The sequence below is a fragment of the Ambystoma mexicanum genome, chromosome 1p, assembly GCF_040938575.1.
Source record: "Ambystoma mexicanum isolate Mex_15411 chromosome 1p, UKY_AmexF1_1, whole genome shotgun sequence".
NCBI lineage: Eukaryota > Metazoa > Chordata > Amphibia > Caudata > Ambystomatidae > Ambystoma > Ambystoma mexicanum.
This window is the reverse complement of record NC_090921.1, coordinates 1,459,821,975-1,459,846,256: the sequence shown is the minus strand read 5'-3', so window position 1 is coordinate 1,459,846,256 and position 24,282 is coordinate 1,459,821,975. Positions and strand designations below refer to the sequence as shown.

Sequence of the window (24,282 nt, the reverse complement as noted above, 5' to 3'; positions counted from 1 at the left end):
CATTGCATTACCCCTTCACAGCGGGCCACTCATTCTTCAGTTCATCTGGATGATCATAGTTTTAAGAATATATGTTATATTATGTTATGTTATCTTGCATTTGTATAGCGTCTCCTGCCATAATTCATGGCGTCAAAGCGCTGTGCGTGTCCAAGAGGCAAGGGAGGAGCTGGAGAGAGCATGCAACATTCAAAGGGTTGCCAATTGCTGTATATAGGAGGGATTTGAGGGAGGATAGATAGGAGGCTCTGGAAGTCCGGCGAGAGAAAGATGGAAAAGACGGAAAAACTATGCGTACAGTTGGACAGAATTTATCGTGGGACTCAGCTGTATTCTAGGAGGGAGAGATAGCAGGAGAGATGTGCAAGCCGTGCCAAAGGAACATGAATCTGAAATGACTCACTGTGTGCCATGGGCCAGCTCAAAAGGCTGCTGGGTTATAAAGAGGGGAGCACAGACAACATACCATTGACTTACTGGAGGTCTGATACAGATAGACGCTATGCAGAGCATATGTGAATTCATTAGGTAGATGATGGCGAGGAGTTGAGTTGGAGGAGGAAATGTATGCCTCCGGGCGGTGGCTGGGAACCACCAGATCCTCAGAAGGTTTCTGAAGCAGAGGTGGTCTTCTATGTTGCCGATGTTTAGTGGGAGTGAGTTCCAGATTATTGGTGCTTGAACTGAGGAGGAGCCCCCAATTTGTACATATTTGCTCATAGGGATTACAAGTAGCGATGCTGAGGCTGATCTGAGGGGTTTGGCGGGTATGTATCGTGAGATCTTCTTTTGCATGCATTCTATGCCCTATGAGGTGGAAAGCGCAATGAATAATACACGTGGCTTTGGAGGTGACTCGCCGAGCAATCCGGAGCCAGTGTAGTATGTGAAGTGCAGGCTACTTGTGATCCATGTTCCTAGAGCAATCTCGCTGCTGTGTTCTGGGTGCGCTGTAATTTTGTCAGAAGAGGTGAGGGAGCTCCGAGGAGCAGCGCACTGGCATAGTCTAAGTGAGAGAAGACAATGGCAATAATTGCTGGCATTGTGTGTGAAGTTAAGGAGGCGCGCTTTCACCACTGAGTTGACATAGGGTGTGAGAGAAAGACACCCAGGTTTTTTACTTTCAAAGCAGTGAAAAATATGTCTATACTGGCTGAAAATCTGCTGAAATACTGTGTCAAATGAACATGAGACAGACAAGGGGCAATGGCAGTGTAATACATCATTCATATGCTCTGCGACTTAATCACTTTGTGTGTATTTGGCACAGACATTACAATGATGCACAATGTAATTTCATTTAATTTTATTTCTTGGATTTGTGTTGCGCTTTTGCCAAAGCACTGAAAAGTACGAATAATGGTGCAATATCATGATAGTGATATAAAAACAAAAATTATTGAGATATCAGTAGGTGGGTTTTGAGAGAAGAACTAAAAAAGAGGATAGAGAAAAAGACGAGCAGACAGAGAGTGGTAGCAAGAAGGGAGAACGAACGTAAACAGGAGGCTACACAGAGAGGTTTAGTTGTTGAGAATGTAAAGAACGGGTAGGAACATGGAATGAAACAAAAGAGGCTAAGTAAGGGGAATCCGGACCGTGGGAGCATTTAAAAAAGATGCACAGGAAATGGAATAGGAGACAGGATTCTAAGGATAACCAAACAATAAAGCGTAATGCATTCAAAATATAGGTCCAGGGAGGAAGTAAAAAAAGGGTACGCATGGAGGAGATAGATCGAGCGCAGGGGAGCAAGATGATAAGTGGGACAACTTAAAGGCAGAGCCGAACAGTAGATAAGTCTTGATAGGACAAGAAAAGAAATAAGAAGTTTATTGTCATGCAATGATAATAACGGGCCAACCACACCTATACTGAATAGTGGAACGCGAGAAACCCATGCTGTGTTGGAAATGAGGGAGGAGAAAGCAAGGGAGGAATCAAAAGTTACCCCAAGATAACGGGCAGTAGGGGATACGGAGATGTGAGAAGACAGAAAGTTTCTGAACGGAGGGCGGAGAGAGGAAATAGCAGGGAAAAATAGAATTTCGGTTTTAGATGGATTGAGGTGGAGATAACTTAAGTGCATCAAAGTTGTTGTGGATTGCATTAGTAAAAGAAGAACAATTGAAGAAAACCTGCTTATTGTCAGCATAGAAAAGGTACGAGAGGCCAAAAGGTTTAATGATATCTGCAAGAGGAGTGGTGTAGAGAGAATAGAGAAGAGGCCCATGGACTTGGCCTTGGGGAACACCATAGTGGAGAGGAGTTACCAGCCCAAGAAATTTAGAAAGCGGGATCGGAGAGGTAAGAACCAAGCCAATTTAGAACAGAGCCAGCAATCCCAAATGAAGGGAGAGAGGATAGAAGGATGGAGTGATCCACTGTGGCAGAAGCAGCAGAGAGACCGAGGAGAATGAGAATAGAAGAGAATTTAGAATGACGAGCACAAAGGAGGGAATCACTGACAGATAGCAGAGCATTCTCAGTTGAATGTAGAGGCTGAAATCCAGATTGAAGGGTGGGGGGAGTAGAGAGCTGTGATCTTAAAAGGTGTGAGAGATACGGAAGAAGAGAAATAGGTCTATAGTTCACAGAATAACTGCATGCTTGAAATAGTAAAGAAAGACTGCCATGGTGAGGGAGAGGTTAAACAGAACAGTGATATATAGAAGAGGAAGGGGTTAGACATTGGGAATGATAGAGTTGGGAATGGACTCAATAGGGGAAGCAAGTGGGTGAGCTCTTGCAATGAAATTATCAGTATCAGAATCAGTGAGTACAGAGAAAGAGGAAAGAGTGGCAGATCGAACAGCTTGGTGTGAGATGGGCAAGGAGTGGGTGGGGATGATGTGTGAAAAGAGGCATTGACAGACCAGATTATGCCAATGAAGAAGGATGCAAAGTCAGATAAAGAAAGAAAAGAGTCATGGGCTGGGTCAGAAGGAGGAGGGGAAAGAAGGTGAGCTAGATAGCGTCTGGTAAAGACAAGGAAGATGAGGAGATAGAGAAAGGATAAGGTTAGAATGGTATAGTTTTTTTGGCAGCAAGCAAGGCAGAATCATAGGAAGAATGAAGAAGAGACAACGATTGTAGATCAGATGTGGACTGAGATGTTTTCCATTTTCTCTCGGCCTGACGGAGGGCCGAGTGGAGGAGATGCAGATCAAAAGAGATCCAAGGCTCTGGAAACATATAAGAAGGTCTGAAGGGACGAGCAGTTCCACTGCAAGGTTGATTTCGATTTGTAAACATTTGTGCTCATTGAAATAATGGTACATGTTGTCAACACCAAATTGCATTTGAAAACAGAGTTTTTATTTTTACATTCCTTAGCCATAATTTTACATGGATTATGGAAGCCTGGAATAGTACCTCTTCATAGTTGAATATTCCCAGTTGTAAGCTGACCATCGTCTTGGCAGAATCCAACACCGTTTTGTACGAATAAAGTTTCCATCCAAATATTAAGTTGGTCTACAATAGAAAAAGAGAAGCGAGTCAATAATGTTTAGCAAAGGTGACAGATAGCTGTGCCCTTGATGGTAGTCCTGACAAATTGTTTTGGCTTTTATGTGATTATTGTATTGAAATGTTTTATTACAAAATGTTAAATAAAAACAATATAAAAATTGTAGAAACATACAAGTTATTGACACTTTGCAAACAAAAGACACCCACAATTACAATCACTGCAAAAGCAGTGGAAACAGCCATTAAAATATATTTATTTAACAGCAACAACCCAAAGTTACATTGTTGCCTGTGCCGATAATTGAGGCAAATATATTTCTTGCCTCTTGTTATGATTACCAGTACAATACGTTTTATCTTCTTCGTCCCCCTTTATTGGGATGAGGCCACCTCGATATACAACAAATAAAATGGAAGAGCGAATTGGGGATTTGCAGAAAGTCTCTGAGCAAAATCTGCTATTAAGGAAGGTGTTTGGTTTGTCTGTGCATATTCCGAAAGGGGAATTTCAGGATTTGCTTAGGAGCATTTCCAATCTGAATCATGAAATGCACCTTGACCAGACACATAATATTATTATGAATAGGCACTGGGGCAAACACTAGAGGGACGTGAAACCTATCTGCCACTCCTGAACACTTTGCATTCCCAATGCAGACAGGGAGCTTTGCCAGGCTGCAAGGAGTATCACTGAGAGTCCCGAAGCATCACACAAAGGGGCAATGCTTGGCAGAGCTATACCCGTGTAGATCTAGAGGGTAAGTCCAATGTTGTGCACACAGGGTGTGTGCAGGCTAACACATATCTCTCTGGTATTTGATTGGGGCCTCAGGGCTCATATGAAGGTGGGTGCAGCTAGAGGGAGTTCTTCAGAGTTCCCTCAAAGACCAGTGGAGCATAAGGCATAACTTTGGAAAGCTGAGATTCAGCCTGGTGTAGAGTAACCCATGAATGCACACACCAGAAAAAATACAACCCACTAGGGAAAAAGGCCCAGCGCACCTCTTGCAAAGAAAACAAGGTTTAATCTGAAAAATACAAGTACGCGCCAGCAAAGACCTCTGCGGCCACGGGGCGCTCTAACAAAAACAGCATGAGCATTAGCTTTTAAGGATACACAGCATCACAACTGACGTACACCACATAGGATACAAATCTGGGTAGCTGGTTGGTGTGACCCTATACACATATAGCCTGCACCATATGGGATGCCAGGTGATTGGTCCCAGCATATTCTGTCTGTCTTCTTACAAGTGGGGATCTTCCTCTTTTTTCATCAAGTACATACAAAGACAGTAACTGGCAATTTAGTTGCACAATTTATTATTTCACAGCTCTACAGTGCACCTGGTACCAAGCCCATGAGCGAGAGGGCTACTTTTGAGGTCATGATAACTCCCAAGGACTATGTGAACCCTGCTCCTTTCCCAGACACCTTGGCGCCTCCACATCTTTCCCACCGTGGCATAAATGTGTTACCTTCTCCCATGGCACCTTGCAGCACAAATCACATGAACCAATGGTGGGGGCGGCCCATCCTTGCTCTCTGATCTTCCTGATCGATTGGCCACCTTACAGTTTTATGGCCAGGGGTCTTGGGCTGGTCATTGCACTCAAATGTTTGTGTTCGTGGCTTGGGTGTCTCTGCCGTTATAACTTATAGATCTGGACAGTGAAGGCCTAGAACCCTTACCACCCTTTCTCGTGGGATAACTCTTCAAAAACCCATTCTGGCCCTCTCTTGGCCTTGCTGGACACATTCTTTCTGGTTTGCATGCACCGGTAAAAGACACAAAAAAGGACTGTGTGTATGTGTGTGTGCTTGTTCAAGATAGGAACTGTCTACGAAGATGCCAGGACTGCGAGCAAAACACGCACTTACACCCTTCTAACCCTGGGGACTGAGGGACTGAATGTAAATGCAATAGCATAGCTGTGGCACTAGGCCTCAATTTCATAATGCTGTCTAACTTGTAACATGGAATTTCATGACACATGTGATTCTAATGTTAAAATTCACTACATTTCCACTACGATCCAGCGTCTAGGAGTGGGCCCTCTCCCTCCGCCATTCTTCCAGCTCCCCTGCAGCATTTCCTTCTACAACCGCCTCGTTCAAAATCGCCTGGGGGCCTGGGACTTTCGCGCCTGCTTCCAAACACTGGTTTGGGGTGTGACGAAGCACACTAATATAGTGGGCTCCTGCTCACCTGATAAGGAAACTATTTCTGTAGGTATGGCAAGAAAACATCACCAGAGCGGGCAAAATGGCCCACCAGCGGAGTCTTTCCTTTTATTTGTGTACCATTTGGGTGGAGAAGTGGCTTAACCGAGCTTCAAGTCGCAGGATGCCTAGACAAAGGAAAGAGCAGTGAGGCAGTAGATGGTGGAATCTAGTGTTAAGTAAGGCTTTTTGTAGCAGGTGATGAAATCTTACAGATGGAAGGTTGATTAGCTGAGCTGCTGGAGCTGTGGAGTAGGGAAGCCACCTGAGCAGACAGCCACCGCAGAGAGGTCTTGGCAGACGCAACGTCATGAAGTGAAACTGCAGAAAGGTAGAAGTAGTGAGAGACTGAGGTTGGTGACCTATTGGCTGGTGTATTATTATACCCAGTCTGGATTGGGGTTAAAAGACACAGTTTATACCTTTCAATTCAAAACACAAGGCATTGTGTACTTTATGTTATTGAGGGCAATTAATAGAAGGACAGCCGATGCACTTGGCAGTGAAAGAAGCTACTTTTGCATCACGGGTGCCCATTTCCCTCCTGCTGCCACATTTATGCAAATAGGGGAACAGACTCATGTATGTATCCATGCTGCAGAGTGTTAGTCATGGCATGGACATACACTATCGTTCGTTACCAGAAGGAAAAACTAATCATTGGTTCTGACTGCTACTTTCATTTAAACTCTTATCTTGCCAGGGTTTCGCTAGTGGCTATTTGTCCTCGTTGTTTTTAATGGCTGGGAATTTGTCCCCAAAGGACCTTAGAGGACACCCATCACAAAACGTGAACAACTGCATTGTATGCAGTAACTGCTAAAATTGAATGACAGTTTAGGAATGCGTCTATTTTACAACTCGCAGTTGTATTATATTAGTACATTTGTTCTTTGTTTTAAACACTCGCACGCCCTGAAACTCACATGCCTAAATGTGCTATTTGCAATGGTCGTAATATGGTGTTGGATCGTGGTGTCTGTGTTTCTAGAAAACCGAGGCATAAGTGATTGCACAGCTTTGTTTGTTTTTTTAGTCAGTTTTGTTGGTAAAAGTAACAGTTGGTTTTGTTGTTTCACAGTTGGTCAGGTCCGGGTTGATCCTTAGTATATGCAAATTATTTTGTAACAATGTGTGTGTTTCTTTACTACACAGGATGTTGCGGGTGAGGAGCCGGCTTGCTTCCTGGAGAGATCATTGTCATTCCTAACACAGATTGGAGTAATGGTTCCCCAAAAGGATAGGGTGACGAGACGTCCTGGTTTTTGCCGCTCTGTCCCGTTTTCTCAAGATTATGTTCCCATTGGAAACTGCAGTGCTCCCGGTTTTTGGTAGTCGGTCTTCATAGCTGACAGGCTTGAATGCACAATGTCACACAGAAGAAATGCTGCATTTTACAATTTAAGATAGTGTTAGTTTGTGATAAATGAATTATAATATGTGTTTATTTGAACAGTAACACTTAAACCCCCTTCTCCTCCAACCACTGAAGTGTAGTGCCTTGACAACCACTTTCAAGAGTTAGTCCTACTTTTATGTTAGTTGCCGTGTCCCTGGTTTTTACTTTTTAATCTGGTCACCATATACAAGTATCTTTTGTAAACAGTGTTCCTATTGTCCTACTTTTTTTTTTACAAGATAGTGCTTCTGTAGCCGCAGACTCGATTGCCAATTTTAAGACACAATTGAGTTTTATTCTAAGCATTCAACCGTTTAGTATGTCTTTAAGGGGTTTTAACAAGGTGGTCACCAGCAGCATATCGTTTATTGTTTGTTGCTGCTTGTTTCGGGATAGACTATTTTGTAATGTGCTGATCTCAAGGAATATTTCTATAGCCATAGCATATTTTACTGCTGCTTTTCTTGGGAAGTTTGATATTATTATTTAAGTATTTTGTGTACTCGGTCATGAAGGCCAGATAGAACATGCAAAAGACTGGTGCCATAAAATGTGGTTCATAAGGTATTATTCTGCAAATCTTACTAAAAGAAGGTCTCGTCCAAAAACCACGCAATGTCTCTCACCCTGTCTCCTCCAGGCGTGACAGACCATAAAAAAACCTAACTTGCACGAACTTTCCAGGGTCCCATACACTAACACTACCTGCTGCCAAAGAGTCGGAACCACAACCATGGCAAATTCACAATGGTAACTGGAAGTTCCATGCTTGGTCGCTTCCCTTGGGCGTTCTTGCAGCAAGCCTCACTTGTCCATCACCTGTAGATATATCCTGAATGTCTATAGGAGTAGCAGCTGGAGCCAGGCCTTCCCTCCTGCCCTGCATGTGCCTCTTCCAGTGAAACGGTTTCTCTGGTCGTGATACTCCTTACTTCCATCTTCCTGCCTAATCCTCTTTGCCTGCATCACCTGCATTCTCCCACCTCCTGGACTTCCCTAGGGCCGACTTGCCCATCAGAACATTCCAACTCTTTTTATCCTGGGATGTCCACTGCTCCACCTCATTAGTATGAAAACCTCTGACTGCTATAACCACCTCCTCCTGCATGGTGCTGTACGCCCGCCTCCTAATGTAACCATGACCTCATTATCATCACCACTTCCTCCTGTTGTGTTCATTTCCTCCTTATTGCGTATTGCCCTCACCTCCTCTTCCTGATGTTGCCACCTCCTCTTTATATGGGTCATCACCTCACCCTGCAGCTTCCACCTTCTATGTGTAACCCCTCCTCCTGATCTTATCCCCTCATGTTTATATCTATCGCCACCTCCTTCTGCTAAAACCTCCTCCTGATGTTACCACCTCCTACTTTTATCTTCCACCACCACCTCCTCTTGTTACTCCCTCATTCTTGTCACTCTCGCCACCTCCATTTGATGCTGGGAATGCCCTACTGGGAGACAAAGGATTGATCATTTTGTATCATACACAGGAGATCCATAAACTTGCAACATAGCAAGCGCGGGAAGCCAGAAGTCGAGCAGTATCTCGTTGGGTTTTGAAAATACCTTCTCTGATACCAGAGTCAAAGAGCCGAAGGTTTGCAACATTGTTTTGTGCTAATGAAATTGACTTGGGTTTGAGCCAAGCATTTATTTTCCCTTGCTAGGGTTTGGGGTCTGTCTAGAGGGTGCTTTGACTGTCCCCTCCACATGTCGGTCCAGACTGTGCCTCGGCACTTCAATGTCATACAAGTGGTAGATAAGTCCTTCACAAATGCATATAAAGTAACCTAACACCTCTCCTGATTTTGACAGTGCCTCAATCAGGAGTCTATATTTTTTTTATTTTATGTTTTTATTAGTTTGGGTCACCTATGACCTTTACAAAAACAATCATTCAACATTTCAAAACTTATTATCAAATAAAATAATATTTTCATTTAATTTCATAAAAAAAAAAGGCTAAATTGGTTAAAATAACATACAAGAATAAATTGTAAGCAGACAATTACCGCACAGAGAAAAGGAGTACAGGGGATAGATTACAAAAGAAAATAAGGAAGAAGAAAAACAAGAAAAGAAAAACGAAGGAAACAAAAAACACAACAACAAGAAAAAAGAGAGTAACTAGTCAGCCAAACCGCGCCTTGATGACTACAGTAGCCACCTCTTGGCTATCACTATTCTGTTAATTAAATCCTATCGAATAAATGAAGACATAGATAATTATCAGACCTCAAAACCCCTGCAACTCTTTTACTTCCTCCTCCGGTTTATGTCTGCATTGTGTCAGTCTCCTGTTGGAACAGTCCAATTTTTGCTAGGGCCTGGCCGACTACTATAGTTATAGCAGTACTATGTCCCGAAATCAGCAAGTTCCAAAAATGTTCTGAAGTCAGCCATTCTACTTTGTCCACAAATTTAGAGGAATGGCTTACTCTTACATCCCAGGTCCCTTCGCATTCTCGAAGCAAGTGACTTAGGCTTTGTTTGGATGGTTCTGAACAAGTGTCACACAAGGTAACAGCTTTATGTTGTAGTCCCCGGATGCTTAAAATTTCCCCTGTATGGATTAGATTTAGATGTGCCCTGAGAAATCTATTTCGTGACTCCCCATTTGGGTGTTTTTGTAAGTATTTTGGCAATTGTCCCAACTTTTTTTCCAAGCTGTTTGTAGGTCTTATGCATCTCGTTTTTGTCCCTGTTCTAATCCAATCCAGTGTTTCTGTTTATTTTTTTTGCTTTCAGAGGATTAGCCATCAAGACTTCTATTGATATGTCCGCTGCCAACAAAATTCGAAGAACTTTCGTTTCTAGATGTTTAAGTATCTTTGACTTCTTCATTTGTATCTGGAGTTTTATATCCTCATATTGCAAGTTTTCTTGTGGTTCTTTTATCAGCCTATAAAGTGAAAGCAATTTCCAGTCTACTTGTTGCTCCAGGGATTTCAACCCGAGTTCGAACCTTAGGGCCGACATGGGCAGACAGTTTGGCAGGCCTAATGATCTTTTCCTTATCTGACCTTCTACTTTTTGCCAATCTATCTCCCAGAATATTGGATTGGCCTCCAGGCCATATAGTATCAAAGGGGTTATTTTTGCGACGTAGAACTTTACCAATGGTATAATCGAAAATGTACAAAGTTCCCATAGAATCAGGAGTCTATATTGAAACTGATTATTTTGTGTTCTGATAGTTTATAACCTGATTCGGTTTCCAAATGTATTGCCAGAGAAAGCAAGTTCACACATGAATGTCCTGCAATGATAAACAGGCAGATTTATTTGTTGTGTTAGAAGCCAAGGAAACAGCATCCTATATCTAACATGTGACCTTGGCAACCTTTTTTGCTGAGCAACACTTTTTAGTCCATTATGGTGTGCATGCCCAGAGAGGTCCATGGAGAGAACAATCAGTGGCAAAGCCAACAGAGTGAGGGGTTTTCTATTGAGTCAGCTAAAAGAGAAATTTGAGGGAGCTCTGGGCTCTGACATCATTGGGGGTGTGGTTAGATGTATTTATTATCATGGTTATTGTCTATTACAGCTAATTTCCCTTGATCTATTTCATTTATTTCCCATTCTTCCCCACAGTATCTACTGCCCAAACCCCCATTTCTTTTGCTGTTGGCAAAATACCTAGCTTGGGAGTCTGTGTTGAAGTAAATTCATTGTGCTTTCTCTGGTTTTAATGCAATCCCACCGGTGCTTTTAAAGGGTTTGTGAAGGAGTTCCAAATGTACCCGCTTCCCAAATCACCATAGCTCACTTCCCCCCAAAAAATGACTTCTCCATGAGTCCATGTTGGATCAAAGTCATTTGAATTTCAATCCACGTATCTTCACTTTGGCATAAAGATCAATTTCCAGCATACTTAGAAATCCCGTCACACACAAAATATGTACCTCTCTTTGATTCATGTGAATGTATCGGACCACTCCCAGGGATTCGCCTATGTTCCACCAGTGGCTATTTTAGTTTGGCACATGGATCTTGGACCACCTCAATTTACTTTTCCTTCCCTCTTCCTCACTTACCCTCGCACAGTTCTGTTGGTACAGTGCAGTACTTTACAAAGAGCAAGTTATCCAGTGTTTTCCTACAGTTATCTGGGTTTAAGCTGCCGCCACTTGTTGTCCTAGCTAGGAATCGGAATATCATCAAAGAGGTTGGAAAGTGGTGGTATATATGCAGATTGTTCCTAGTGGAGCACACAAACTGCCTAAAAGAGGCTCAGACGTCACAATGTCCCAGGAATACCTGTAGGTGTGAAATCAGTAAATGGCCTGAGGGCTGTATTGTGGAAGTGTCTTCAGGGTCACCCACTTATCCCTCCTATAAACCTGGCAGTGAATGGACATTCAGGGCTGAGGAGCACGCATGTGCCCACCGTTTGGTGCATAGATGCTTACATTGTTGGCGTGCAGCCTTAGAAACTCCCTCCATGCTCTTCACCCACAGCACTGTCATGTGGCATTACTTGCTATATAAGCACCAAGCATGTCTTAACCTTATGTGGAGACAGTCATGTGAGACATGCAGCCCCCTGTAGAGTAAACCTGAGCTGCACAGCGCTCCCTGAGAAGGAGACATCGCTGTGAAGTCAGACCAATGACAGATGTGCGATATACTTCAATCAGTTGTTTGGGCTAGCAATTCATGTTTCGGGCATGGTCAATCGCACAGTATGCACCACCCAACGCATAGTAACTGTTAAAGATAGTGTTAGTTTACTGGTCATCTCTGTCAAAGTGAGTCTGATGTGACAGGGACATTGGGTAGGACCCTCTCAGGGGGGCCAAGGAACCCTCTCAATCTGAGGTAGGCGGCCTATCTGGACAATGGCACATTCAGACCTATTCCAGAGGTGGGGTGATGGAGTTGAGAGGGACCCCCATCCCGAGCTCCCAGGTGTGTGTGTGGAACCGTGTATGTGCATTAGTACCTCGTTCACTCCCTTGATGCCTGTCAGCCTCTGTTCTGAGTTCTGACCAGGCCTCTTTCTCTAATCCTTCAGATAGTGCAACAGGAATCAGAGCGGCCTGGTATGCCGCACAAGACCTAGTGACTACAGCTATCAGCATAAACCACAATCCTCAATCCTCTGCAATGGCTTGTGAACCCTGAGGGGCAACACCTTACCAACACCAACATCAAGGACTGCAAGCACCACAATGCACCTGGGCACAATGTCCAAAACCCGTCCTAAACCAGAAAGATAGAAACGGTTGCCCTGATCAAATGTTCTTTGCTCACCTAACCCGGAGCTGAACGGGGGAACCAACAGAGGGTCCCCAGACTTGCTACAGGTGAACAGTGGGGCATCAGTGGCAGAGCTAGAGCCAGAGGGGAACTGCATAGCAGTGGGGGAGACAAGGGACCACTCCCCAAAGTCCCGATGGACACTGACTTGATAAAAGAGGGGAGCAGAGAACAAATGACCCCTGTGACTGCATGCATGGCTAGAAGAAAATGGAGGCTGAATAGAGGGCAGGGCGAAAGGCGCTTATGAAGCCTCAGAGGGAATGTTCCAGTCCACAAGGGGAGGAGAGAGGAGTGTGTGGTATACAAGGCAGAGACTTGCCTAGGGAGACCGCTGACCCGAGTGCACTATGGAAGCTTAGGGAGATTTCCAGACAGGAAGGGGTTGGCTATATACACCAGGAGAGTCAGTCTTCAGTTAGAGGGTTTTGAGTGAGGTGTAGAAGTTGGAGGACAGTACTGGCGTGTTTGGAGAAAGTAAAGGCAAGGTGTTGGGATTGAGAAAGTGGTACCAATGTTGCTGTACGTCTGTGTGTGTGAGCAAGTGAGAGTAGAGACAGGGCACATGAAAGGAGGCGAAACATCAGATGGGGGGAGCGCAGGAGAGACAGTAGGAGTGAGAACAGCAATATAATCAGAATGGAGGAGAAGAATTCAGAGGACAAAGAGTAGGAGTGATACCTAGAGGAAGACTAGAGGGAAGGAGTGGAGGGAAAGAAAGAATATGAACTAAAAGGCCATCAACAAAGTGGAGGGATACAACAAGATGATCCGGTTACCCCTGTTTTGTTTACAGAGGGAGAGAGTGAGAGAGAGATATGAGGCTCTTGGAGATGTTGCATCAGCTGCTGCATTCATTGACACTTTGTCACAGCAGGTGTGCTTTAAATTACATACATAAAGTAGTCTACTGTCTTCGGCCAGAGTCCAGAATGCGTATTTCTCCCCCTTTGACAATTTAATTGACTTTACCAGCCACTTTGATGTTTGGATGTACAGTTTGATTCTAAGATTAATCACAATGTGTGGGTGGGTGTGCTCTCATGTTTTGAGTGGTTGGAGTTGGTTATTTTGGGATGTTTTATGACTACCACCTTGTATGTCCCCTCTCTATGTATTTTGTGCCAAATATCAGCACTGGCTGTTTTCGTTTTTTCAAGGTGCAACAGGAATGGTTGCAGACCCTGGCTTTATGATGGCCTTCTGCATGGCCTTCTCCTGTCTCTACCATCTGCCGGTATCACTATTGAATGCTACTCATTGAATTGTATCGGTAGGACAGCTCAGGGCCAACTGTGCTCGCCTTGGAAACAAGCACCACAGGTTCGATCCCGGTCTGCGCTTAGAAATCTCTGGGTATTAAGCCCATTATAAATAACCTATCATATCATACCCGTGTTCTGAGGACACTTCCCATTTTTTGGAGATGATACTTGGGTTTTGCCTAATGATTGAGTAACATCTTCTGCTGATTGTGTCAGCTCACGAGCGTTGAGTTGTAAAGTATTCAGTATTTGGGCATATGTTGGGCCAGGTGGTGTGGCTCGGAGGCAAGCCCACAGTGGTCGGGCTTTGCTTTGATTGCTTGGTCTTAAGCATTTCAGCTCTGCTTTTCTCCAGGATAGGTCTGTAGCTTCCTAATGGTTCTCAGTGAAAGTGAAAATACTCTGGGATTTGCTGTTTAATGCACCGATAGACATGCTTGTGCACTACGTGGAAAAGGGCACATCTACCCCTGGGGCTCTGTAAGATTCTCAATGGTCGCCACTGTGTGTCTTCCTTCACCTTTCTCAATAGCCCTTTGCCGAGCCAGCACAGCTCATGCCGTCTCAATCACTCTCACATGGTTCAACACGAGGACCGTTCTACCAGACAGGACCATGAGTGATCCTCAGATGATGAGTCCCTGCACGCAGACTCATGTTACTCTTTTCATTACTCCACCCCCACTGCACGAATGTGTGCATTCAGGGACAGCCTTCTTTTGGCAAGGTGCGAGGAACAATGCTTGGCTTGTTCCGGTTATGCTCTCTCTTGTCTCCAAGGTCGCCATGGTGACCAAACCCACAGGGCTGCTTTTGTTTTCAGTAAACAGGTGAAACGCTTCAGTCGTTCTTGCTAACTTTGCATCAGAAAGACCTCTACAGGCGAAAGCCCAATTGAGATGTCAAATTGCAACGTCACTCTTAGCTTGGCAATCCTTTTACATCACTGGCTACTTGATATTTCTGGGTTCATGTTACTTAACAGTTGTGAACCACGATTTGTTAGAATGATTATATTTTTCACCAAAGAGGGTTAAACAAGAGGTAGTTGCATGGCAGAGAAAAGTGGGACGAGGAGGAAGGGGAGTGGGGAGTGGGCATTTGTCCATAGTAATACCAACATTATTGCTCTTTCCATTCGCTACTCGTACCTTTTTCTTTTGGAAACAGGGTAGATGGAGAAATGATTCTTTTGTTGGCTGGTGTTTGATGGTGCTGTCAGAGGTCTGTTCCGCTCTTACCCTCAAGGGCACACCCCCTTCCTTTGTTGCCTGTTCGTGGGCTTCTCATCATGTTTGGCAGGCTCCCCGCCCCCTCATGCTCTTCCCGGGCTAAACACATGGCTTCGTAGGCTTTTGCCCAACCACTCTGTCACGGGTGGCACTCTGGAAAGAGTGGCACAGGACACCCAGGAAGGGTTTTGGGTAATTGTGCCGAAGTAAGGTGGACAGATAATTAGACACACAGCTGAAAGCAATGAGAACGAAGAGTAAAGTGTAGCAAGGAATAAAGTACAACAGAATGCATTCCCTCTAGGGGTTTATGCAGATATAGGAAAAGAGTATTCCATGGACCTTAGGAAAACTCTAGCCTTCTGCACAGTTTGCTATAAGAGAGGCCCACACTGTTTGCTCATGGCTTGTAACAACAGCTATGGGTGTCTGTAACGTAGAAACGAGACCAGGGAAGGGGCAGAGGTTGCCTGACGGAAACCAACAGACAAGCTCTGTACAAAAAGGGTCTACAAACAGTACAAGAGAAGATACTAACTGACAAATCCAGGAAAAGGAAGTCGATAGCAAACTAGCAGAAGGAAATGAAGGGAAAGTTGTATAACAGGATTGGATAGCAGAGGATGGTAGGGAACAAGGTTGAGAGCTCAGAGGAGCAGGAAAGCAATGAGCAAGCCCACAGGAGCAGGGCTGTAAGGTAGGAAGCCCAGAGGGAAAGGGCTTAGGGCAGCGGAGTAAAGCAGGCTGCACGGCAAGGAGCACAGAAGGGCCGGGCAGCAAGGAGTGAGCCCTGGGGGGCAGGGCCACTGACCGTAGAAGGCTGCAGAGGACTGTAGAGGGCTGCTAGGCTGAGAACCCAGCAGACAAAGATTGTAGGTAGCAAGCAGCGGAGCGTGATCGGCTGCAAGGCAGGAGCCTGGAAGAACAATGGCGGAAGGTAGCAGCTGAACGTGATCGGCTGCAAGGCAGAAGCCCGGAAGGACAAAGGCAGAGGCTGAAAAGCAGCAGAGCGTGATCGGCTGCAAAGCAGAGAGCCCGGCAGGGCACTGGAGGAGGCTGGAAAGCAGCAGAGCGTGATCGGCTGCAAAGCAGAGAGCCCGGAAGGGCACTGGAGGAGGCTGGAAAGCAGCAGAGCGTGATCGGCTGAAATGTAGAGAGCCCGGCAGGGCACTGGAGCCAAAGCCGGAGTATGGAGGAACCGCATACAAGATCCGTAGCTCAAAGCAAAAAAGGTGCCGAAAAGACTCTTAATGCAAGAGACTGAGCCCCTGCAGGCAGCAGCTTTTATACCGCCCTGCCCATCACAGAGGCAGGCTAATTGGTTGCGCCTGGATCAGCACACCTGCAGACAATCGGCCACCTCCCTCTCTGTTCCTGAGCTGGTGGAAGCAGAGGAGATCCCTAGGGCTTTTGGGGATTGCAGTTCCGAAGATGACGAATAGGAATGGCCAGGAATAGATGGTTATAGCCAAGTGCATTGTGGTAAGTGTAGTTTGTTGGAAAAAATAGAAAAGCACCAAAGTCTCGCAAATGGAAAATAAAGTCCATATTGATTGTAAATGTATGCACCCATGGCGCAGGCATGACACACTCCCCCTCATCCAGGGGGGAGGACGGAGGACGCTGACATGTTATCTGGGCTCCTCCTCTACGGTTTCCAGCGTTGTCACCTCCATGCCTCACCGCTGCCTTCATTCTGATGTGTGTTGCCGCTGTTTGATGAGCTGCCGCCCAGTCACAGTTTCACTGGACCCATTCGCTCACGGGTATGCTTTGCAAGGACAGCTATTGGCTGCATCTTGATTTGCAGCCTCAATTTAACATGTAATCCAGGCCTTCAGGTGTTGCCTTCTCTGCATGCCAGCTCCATCACACGGTCCTGTGCAGTGGTCGAAGTGTAAGAAAAGAAGTAGTGAAACTATGTTCCCTACTAGCCTGCCCTGCTCCTCACAAACCGCATTACCCTGCCCCCTCCCACACACAATACAAACCTCAAAACACATTTGCCTGTTGTTTAAGGGAATGTTCAGTGCAGCGCACTGAAAATGCAAGTTTCAACTTCTTCCAACACTTTTGTTTTAAAACGAAACCATTCCGGAACGGTTTCTTTTTAAAATAAAAGTATAGGAGCTGTAAAACTTAGTTTAAAAAGGTAGAGGAGCACCGCTCCCAACCGCTCCCACTCACTTCGACCACTGGTCCTGTGGGGGAGAAGGGGTGCAGGGGAGGAAGTCAAAATGCCGCACTTTCTATATTTTATCTGGGATTGGCTAGAACTCCATAGCATTGGATACTGGCCAAGTTAGCGTTCATATACCGTAATAGATGTCAACAATGCATTGTTAAATTAATGAGTTTGCGTTTTTCAACAAAGATGCATGTGTTAAAATGGATGGGGAGCAGAGGGTGAGACGCTGAGCCGAGGAGCTATGAAGAGGGAAGAGGATCTCTTTGCTGCTGTCTTGCACCTACTTTTCTGTGGAGAAATCTGCTGGATGTTTAGTGAACTGCAGTCAAGTCACACTTGAACTGGATCGTTTGGCTCAGTGGTGTCCACTGTGAGGACATATGTCGGCAGTTTGGAGGACCTCAGACCCATTTATACATGTCATCCACGTGTGCACGTGTTACCTTCCCTGCATCAGGCAGCTGGCAGCTATCACTGCTGTGTGGCATTTGCTACCATTCCACGGTGCGGCCCATGACACATACAGCCTGAAGTGAATATCAGGGGTTGGGAATCTCGCTATTTCATTATTGAATCCCATGCGGCACAAAAGTGCAGCATGGAAGCAAAACATGTCCTTCAGCAAACCCCTGCCCAGTGTAGACAGTTCCATGCACAGCACCCACGTGACAGGAATCACGGTGGGATCAAAGGTATAACACGAGCCCCTTAAAGTAGCACCCACAAAATCATTCACCAGCTCAAGTGGTATTTACAAACTGCCCCCTGCTCTAACAGAACTTTCTGCAGGACGCACTGATTAGGCCACACCGAGCAGCTGCCTGACTCAGGGCCCCTCTCTTGTATGCACCCTAATACTTCATGGCAGTCTGCCAGACCGGAATACATGCCTGCAAATACCTTTCCTATTACTGGATAGTTGTGACATCATAACTGACTTGTAATAAGAAAATGACACCGCTAGTGCTCCTTAATGAATATAATAATATCGCCTACCGTAGGGGAAAAAGGGTATTGCAAGTCACCTCAGAGTTCCATGACCTCGGCCTTGGGGTCGTTCCTGTGGTCGGTCACAGATCTCCTTGGTGACTTGCAGTATCCTTATAATTTACTTTATCCCATATATTAGATTTCCCTGTCAGTGTGCAAAGCTCATTACAGCCAGACCTAAAAAGGAAAGCTATCTTTCTAACAGTGTCATTTTCCGCCCAAGAGCTAGAGCTGTTATCCTCGGAGATTACACTGCCTGTGGGCGCTCAGAGTCTCATAATAAGGGTCCCATCTGCAGGATTTCTATAAACCAGTTCTTCTAGCAAAACGCCACTGAAATGCAGCGCGAAGTGTACATGCATTTTGCAAAATAAAATTCACAAAATGATCCTGATTTTGTCTCTGCTGTGCACCCGTGTGGTGCAGTATTGGAAGGATACGTACATCTTTGAAGCTCGGAGCTGGAGGGAGTGCCAGTAGGATCCGGTCAGCTTTGGGCGAGCCTTGCCAGCTGAGGCACTGTGAGTGGCACGTGGATTTGTTCGGCGAGGAGGCCTCTGCGGTTTAGGCGGGGTGTCAGTAGCACACAGCACTTTGAGTGAGCTGGGATCAACGGTTTTGGGCAATGTTGATGGGATAAAGGCAGATTTAGGTATGGTGGGGATTGCTGTCTGGGGGTTGTATTGGTGGAGTACACAGAGCTTTAAATGTGGTGCCTGCTGCTAGGATACAATATGATTTGGTCGAGGTGGCTCTGTGAGGGTAGAGCCGATTGTAGGATGGTGTTATGATAGTGGTGAACAGCAGTGTATCGGGGAAGCCCAGCCATTTTGAGCAGTGATTGTGAAATATGGGCGTGGTGAATTCGGAGGCAAGGGAACGGTCGTATATAGATGGCCATGGGCTTCATGCATATATACACGTATGAAGGTATGCAGAAAGCGCAAGCCTACCTGGAAAGCAATGGAGCCTCCACAAAGGGGACACATCCAGGGTGTCGGGAGTAGGGTGCAGGGATTTGGGTAGTCCAATTCTGCACGTTTATAATGTTTTACTAATAGAGACAATTTTGAAATCTTAGAGTGATACAGAATGCTTTGGGAGAGATTGGCTGTGCATTTATGAGAATAGGTGGGTGCTTTGAAGACAGTGAAAAGGGAGACCCAAAAGGGGCCCTCATCACACCCATCCCACTCTCAGCCCGGCGACAGAGAAACAAGAGCTGTACATTCCTTCTAGGCCGTTCCTCACCATTGTTGATGTACCAGGTGTGAAAAGCGCTACTCACTCAGACAACCATTCAGGGCAAACCCGGATGACAGTATTGAAGAGATACAGCCGTCATCAATCAAACAAATCAACTGATTGCAACCTCAAAGCACGCCGATGACATCACAAGTGACATGACATAGACATGTTAGACATGAAGCATACAGGCATCCTTGCACAAAGCTACACAAACACTTTAGTTTATTGCTGATAGACACAAAGCAAATGCTTATGAATCTCATAGAGGAATGACACGCATATACCTTTTGCTATGCGGAAACTGCAAGACGCCTAAGAATATATATGAACAGCTTGCTTACTATTAATTGCAACTAACATGGACAGTCATGCGAATAAAGATGGAATCTATAGGTACATTGGAGTGAATGGGAAAAGCAAGACAAACTTCAGAATACAGGCAAAGGCTGACAGACTGATCCTGCAGAAGCATGCAGACAAAGCTTCCAGCGCAGACACCGTGCACAGCCTCGCCAAGGACAGGACACGCGGGGAAGGAAAGTTTCCAGTTAACAGACGGGATAGGGCAACTACAAGGGTCACAGTCGAAAATCCTCTTAAGTGCAAGCAAAAGAGCTCCATTTCGCAGTCCCTACAAACGTGACCTGAATCTACGAGGCAGAGCCTATTCATTCAAAGCAGACAGAGAAAGCTGTTCTCATCGAACTGAAGGTAGAAGGATACAATAGTTATACAGGTTCAAAGCTGAACGTTCTGTCTCAGGGCCTAGGAGATCAGAGATGGGATCGTATTGTTAACATGCAGCACCTTCGGGGTCATTCCCACTACCTTGAATAGTTGCACCTGGCCTAATACTGTACAAAGCTCTAAGGCTGAGAAGACCATTTCCGTCCAAACCCTAATCACCTTCCACATTAAGCATACACTATGTTGTACCGGCCAATCACCTTTATACTAACCTGCAACTTTGGATTTGCAACACAAAGATGTGGTCTCAGGAGGAGCCACCAAATATGGCTTTCCCAATGATCATACTAATCCCTTATAGATTACATATGTAGTTCACCTCACTAACCAATCCTCTACCCTGTTAGGTTTTTGATGTGTAACTTTGTTTCTGTGACATCACTAGTCAACAAAATGGAACGACAGGCACCTGGAGAGTGAGAATACTTGAAGAATTTTGCATTGTTCATGTTGCAATCCCTGTCATTTTAATTGTTAATAAAGGCAGTGCACTTTGTCCTATGGCTGGGTCTCTCGTTCTCGGGGCAGGGGATTTGTAGGGCCCAGTTTGTCTTGCACATAGAGGTGGAGACTGCTAATAGTTCCTCTGCATTATATCACAACAGCTTCAGGTGAAGTGAGATTTGGAGTTTGGGGCAGTGTTGAGTGAATACAGACAACTATGAGTGAGGAAATCCTCTTGTTCATGCAATGTTGTTGGAAAAGAGACAACTTTGAATAAGGTTTGCTCTAAATGTGAGCGAGTGCGTTGTGGGAGCGCCATGACAGCTTTAAGTGAGCTGTTCTTTACAGTTTAGGACAATGATGGTATTAAGACATTTTAGGGTAGGATGTACTCTGCAACGTGATGATTTGATGGTTAGATATTGACAGGTGTGGGTGACTTGTACCATAGAGGTTCAAGTAGTGATTGTGGAAAGTAAGCATTATGGATACAGGTTAATTCTTAATGTTAGGGAGGGAATCTTGTCACAAATAGAGAGTCCAAGTGTGTTCACTGTTGGTAGGATATGTGCAGGTTTGGTTGAGGTGCAGTCTACAGGCTGATGGAGTGTTGGTAGAATGCTGACAACTTTGAACGTTGTTGGCTTCTCAGGATAGCATCATTTTACAGAGATACAAGTAGTCTTGAGTCAGGCTGCCACTCCAGCTTGAGGCATTGTTAGAAAGCAACATACAGCATTGGATTCAATAGAAAATGCAGGCTGTCTTATTAGTGTTGGGAAGGATCCACCTTTGGATGAAGATCAGTGAAAGTGGAGTAGGATGCCGAAAGCTTTAGATGAGAGGGCACGGCCGATAGGGCTGTGTTGGTGAGACATGGGCATTATTTGGGCAAGTAGATTCTGCAGGACATTTCACTGCTTATGGGATAAAGGAACAGCATCAATTTGGGTTTCGGGCAGTTATGTACAATTTTGGAAATTATATACAATTTTATTGGCATCTTGCTGAAGCAAACCTAAAAATGAAAGCTAAACAGAAAACAAAAAAATCTATTAAAAATGATATAGAAGTAGCACCCGACGTTGTCTGTCTATGAACGTGGTGGTCTGCTATAGCCTTGTGTATGTTTTGTGTCATAACTTCCTATTTTTGCAAAAATCGCAAAATCAGCAATCTCCTGAAATCGCCTATACTGATAGCACAGGGCCGGACCCCGCTCCAACCCTGAGCAGGGCAAATGGGTGGGGTCGGTCGAATTTCACTATCACCAGTACACTCCAGACTGGTATGCTGACCTTGTGTCCTAACTTCCTATTTTTGGAATAGTCGCACAATCGTCAATCTCCCGAAATTGCCTATAGTGATAGCAGAGGGCCAGACCCTGCTCTGTGCAGGGCGAATGGGTGGGGTTTGTCAGATTTCACTATCGCCTATACACCTCAGACTGGTATGCCGACCTTGGACAAATCCTTAATCTTCTGAAACCACCTATACAGATAACACACGGCCAGACCCCGCCCTGTGGAGGGTGAATGGGTGGGGTTAGGCAAATGTCACTATCGCCAGTACACCTCAGGCTGGTATGCTGACCTTGGGCCAACATTTAGGCCCACCAACTGTTATGTGGCTGGAGCCAACCCCAAACATACAAGCACACTTTCACAAATATATATATAGAGATTTTGGATGCATTTTTCAATTTAGAAATATACAAAGCTACGGTAAGAGTGATACCTCGACTATTTTGCATTTTTCAAACACAAACTATCTGTAAAAAACGAATCCGGATCAAAATTGGGCACCACTTGAATGTCAATGAGGTACAGATATTTTTACTTAATTTACAAAAGTAACCCATACCCAACACAAACACGTTTAAAGAATGGCTACTTACAGCAATGGAATAGGCAAGGAACATGATCAGAATGACAGTGATGAACCCCGAGATGTCACCCCAGGCTCTCTGCAGTGTTGAAGTGATCATGTTCAGTTTGGGGTTCAACCTGAGCAGGTGCCACAGTTTCACGGTCGAAAGGAGCACAAGGAATGCAATGAGATAGCCAAGGACTGCATCAGCTGTGGCTGTTTCATCAAAACTTATACACCTGGACAAAGAAAGAATACATGCTATCAAAAACAATGATGTTAACATGTCAGACAGGACCAGGAACCAATGCTTTAGTAATAGAAATGCTTTTGTTGTTGTTAGGCAAAGTTTGAATGCAGTACCCTCTGCGAACACTACAAACAACTCTGACTACAGGTATAGGCAACCCAACCTTTGGTAGAAGCTTGTACTACACAGTTTTGGTAGTGTGTTGAGCAGCCAGGCTTATCTCAAGAGGGGAAATGTGAGCAGTAGTGGAGTTACACACAAAGATGCACAGTTACAGGTATTCAAATAAACTCTTACACTCGAGGTTTCTTGCATAAAACATTATTAATTTATTTAGTCAGTTATAAAGCCTTCTTCAGAAGGGAGCAGGATAATAGTAACACACAAATACGCTTCAATACTGTACTTTCTGAGTTTCCCTTACACCCTCCCACAACTTCAGGCAATCGATTTATATTGGTTGTGGTAGACCATGCTACCAGGCATCCTGAAGCAATACCTATGAGGACTGTCATAGCTCAAGCTGTGGCTAAGGCCCTACTTGGTATCTTTACCAGAGTAGGTTTTCCTAAGGAGGTTATCTCTGACAGGGGATCAAACTTAATGTCCCACTACATGCGGGCCATGTGGAAAAACTGTGGAGTGACCTACAAGTTCTCAACACCCTACTGTCCTCAGATGAATGGGTTGGTAGAGAGGTTTAATAGAACTATTAATAGCATGATAGGTGCTTTAGAAGAACCCTTAGAAGAAAGTGGGACCTTCTACTGCCATGCCTGCTCTTTGCTTATAGAGACGTCCCTCAGGAAGGGGTTGGATTCAGTCCCTTTGAGCTTCTCTATGGTCATCCGGTTAGAGGTCCGTTAGAGATCTGCATACATTTTTGCCTTGAGTCAGCTACTGATGGCACAGAGCTGGAAGAAGACCTTCCCCCTGTTGGAGATCTGGATCCTAAAGACCATCCTGAGCTGCAGTCTTTACTGGCAGAAGGTGGCCCCTCTAGGGAAGACTTCAGCAGAGGTCAAAGAGAATATCCTACACTTGAAGGACTTCGGCAAGAGGCAGCTTCCCAGGTGGAAGAGCAAGAGCCAGGGAAGCACAGGTTATACTGGGAGGATGGCCTCCTCTACAGTTAACCTATTGAATCTACCCCAGGAGAATACAGAAGACTTGTAGTGCCCCAGGAGGTGAGACTTCAGTTTCCACAGTTAGCCCATGAGATTCCTTTGGCTGGTCAGTTAAGTTTTAAGAAGACCAAAGAAATTATTTCTCTTTATTTCTACTGGCCTAAGATGGGGTGTGATGTAGATACATTCTGTAGAAGCTGTCACACTTGTCAGACATCTGGCAAGAGTGGAGCCAAGAATCTGGCACCTTTGGTGCCCCTCCCAGTGGTTGGAGTCCCTTTTGAGAGGGTAGAGTCAGAACTAGCCCTGCCCCAGATGTGTGAAGTGTGAGTTGGGGGCACACCAGTACTTGAAAAATATCCCCCATGCACCACAAATGTGTCTGGTGGCACGGCCCTTTTTCTCTCAATACCTCCCTATACAGTTATTGGTCATAGTTCTCTCTTTGTTTTTTCAGAACTGCAACTCCAGAATACCCTTAGAAGCAGCCATGAAAATCCGGGCTAGAGCCAAACAACCAAAAAAACGGAAAGGCAAAAATGTATGCGGATTGTGAACTG

The 24,282-nt window shown here is 45.0% G+C and overlaps 1 protein-coding gene across 3 annotated transcripts in view; it reads right to left on the bottom strand.

Moving 5' to 3' along the window:
* The window catches only part of LOC138455382 (polycystin-1-like protein 2), a 900,768-nt gene that overhangs the window by 65,769 nt on the left and 810,717 nt on the right, over positions 1-24,282 (bottom strand). For all 3 annotated transcript variants that reach the window (XM_069607102.1, XM_069607103.1, XM_069607104.1), the window contains 2 exons: positions 22,374-22,584; positions 3,376-3,477 (listed from right to left, as the gene is read on the bottom strand). In XM_069607102.1, the coding sequence (XP_069463203.1) occupies positions 3,376-3,477; positions 22,374-22,584 (313 nt within the window). The remainder of the gene's footprint in view (positions 1-3,375; positions 3,478-22,373; positions 22,585-24,282) is intronic.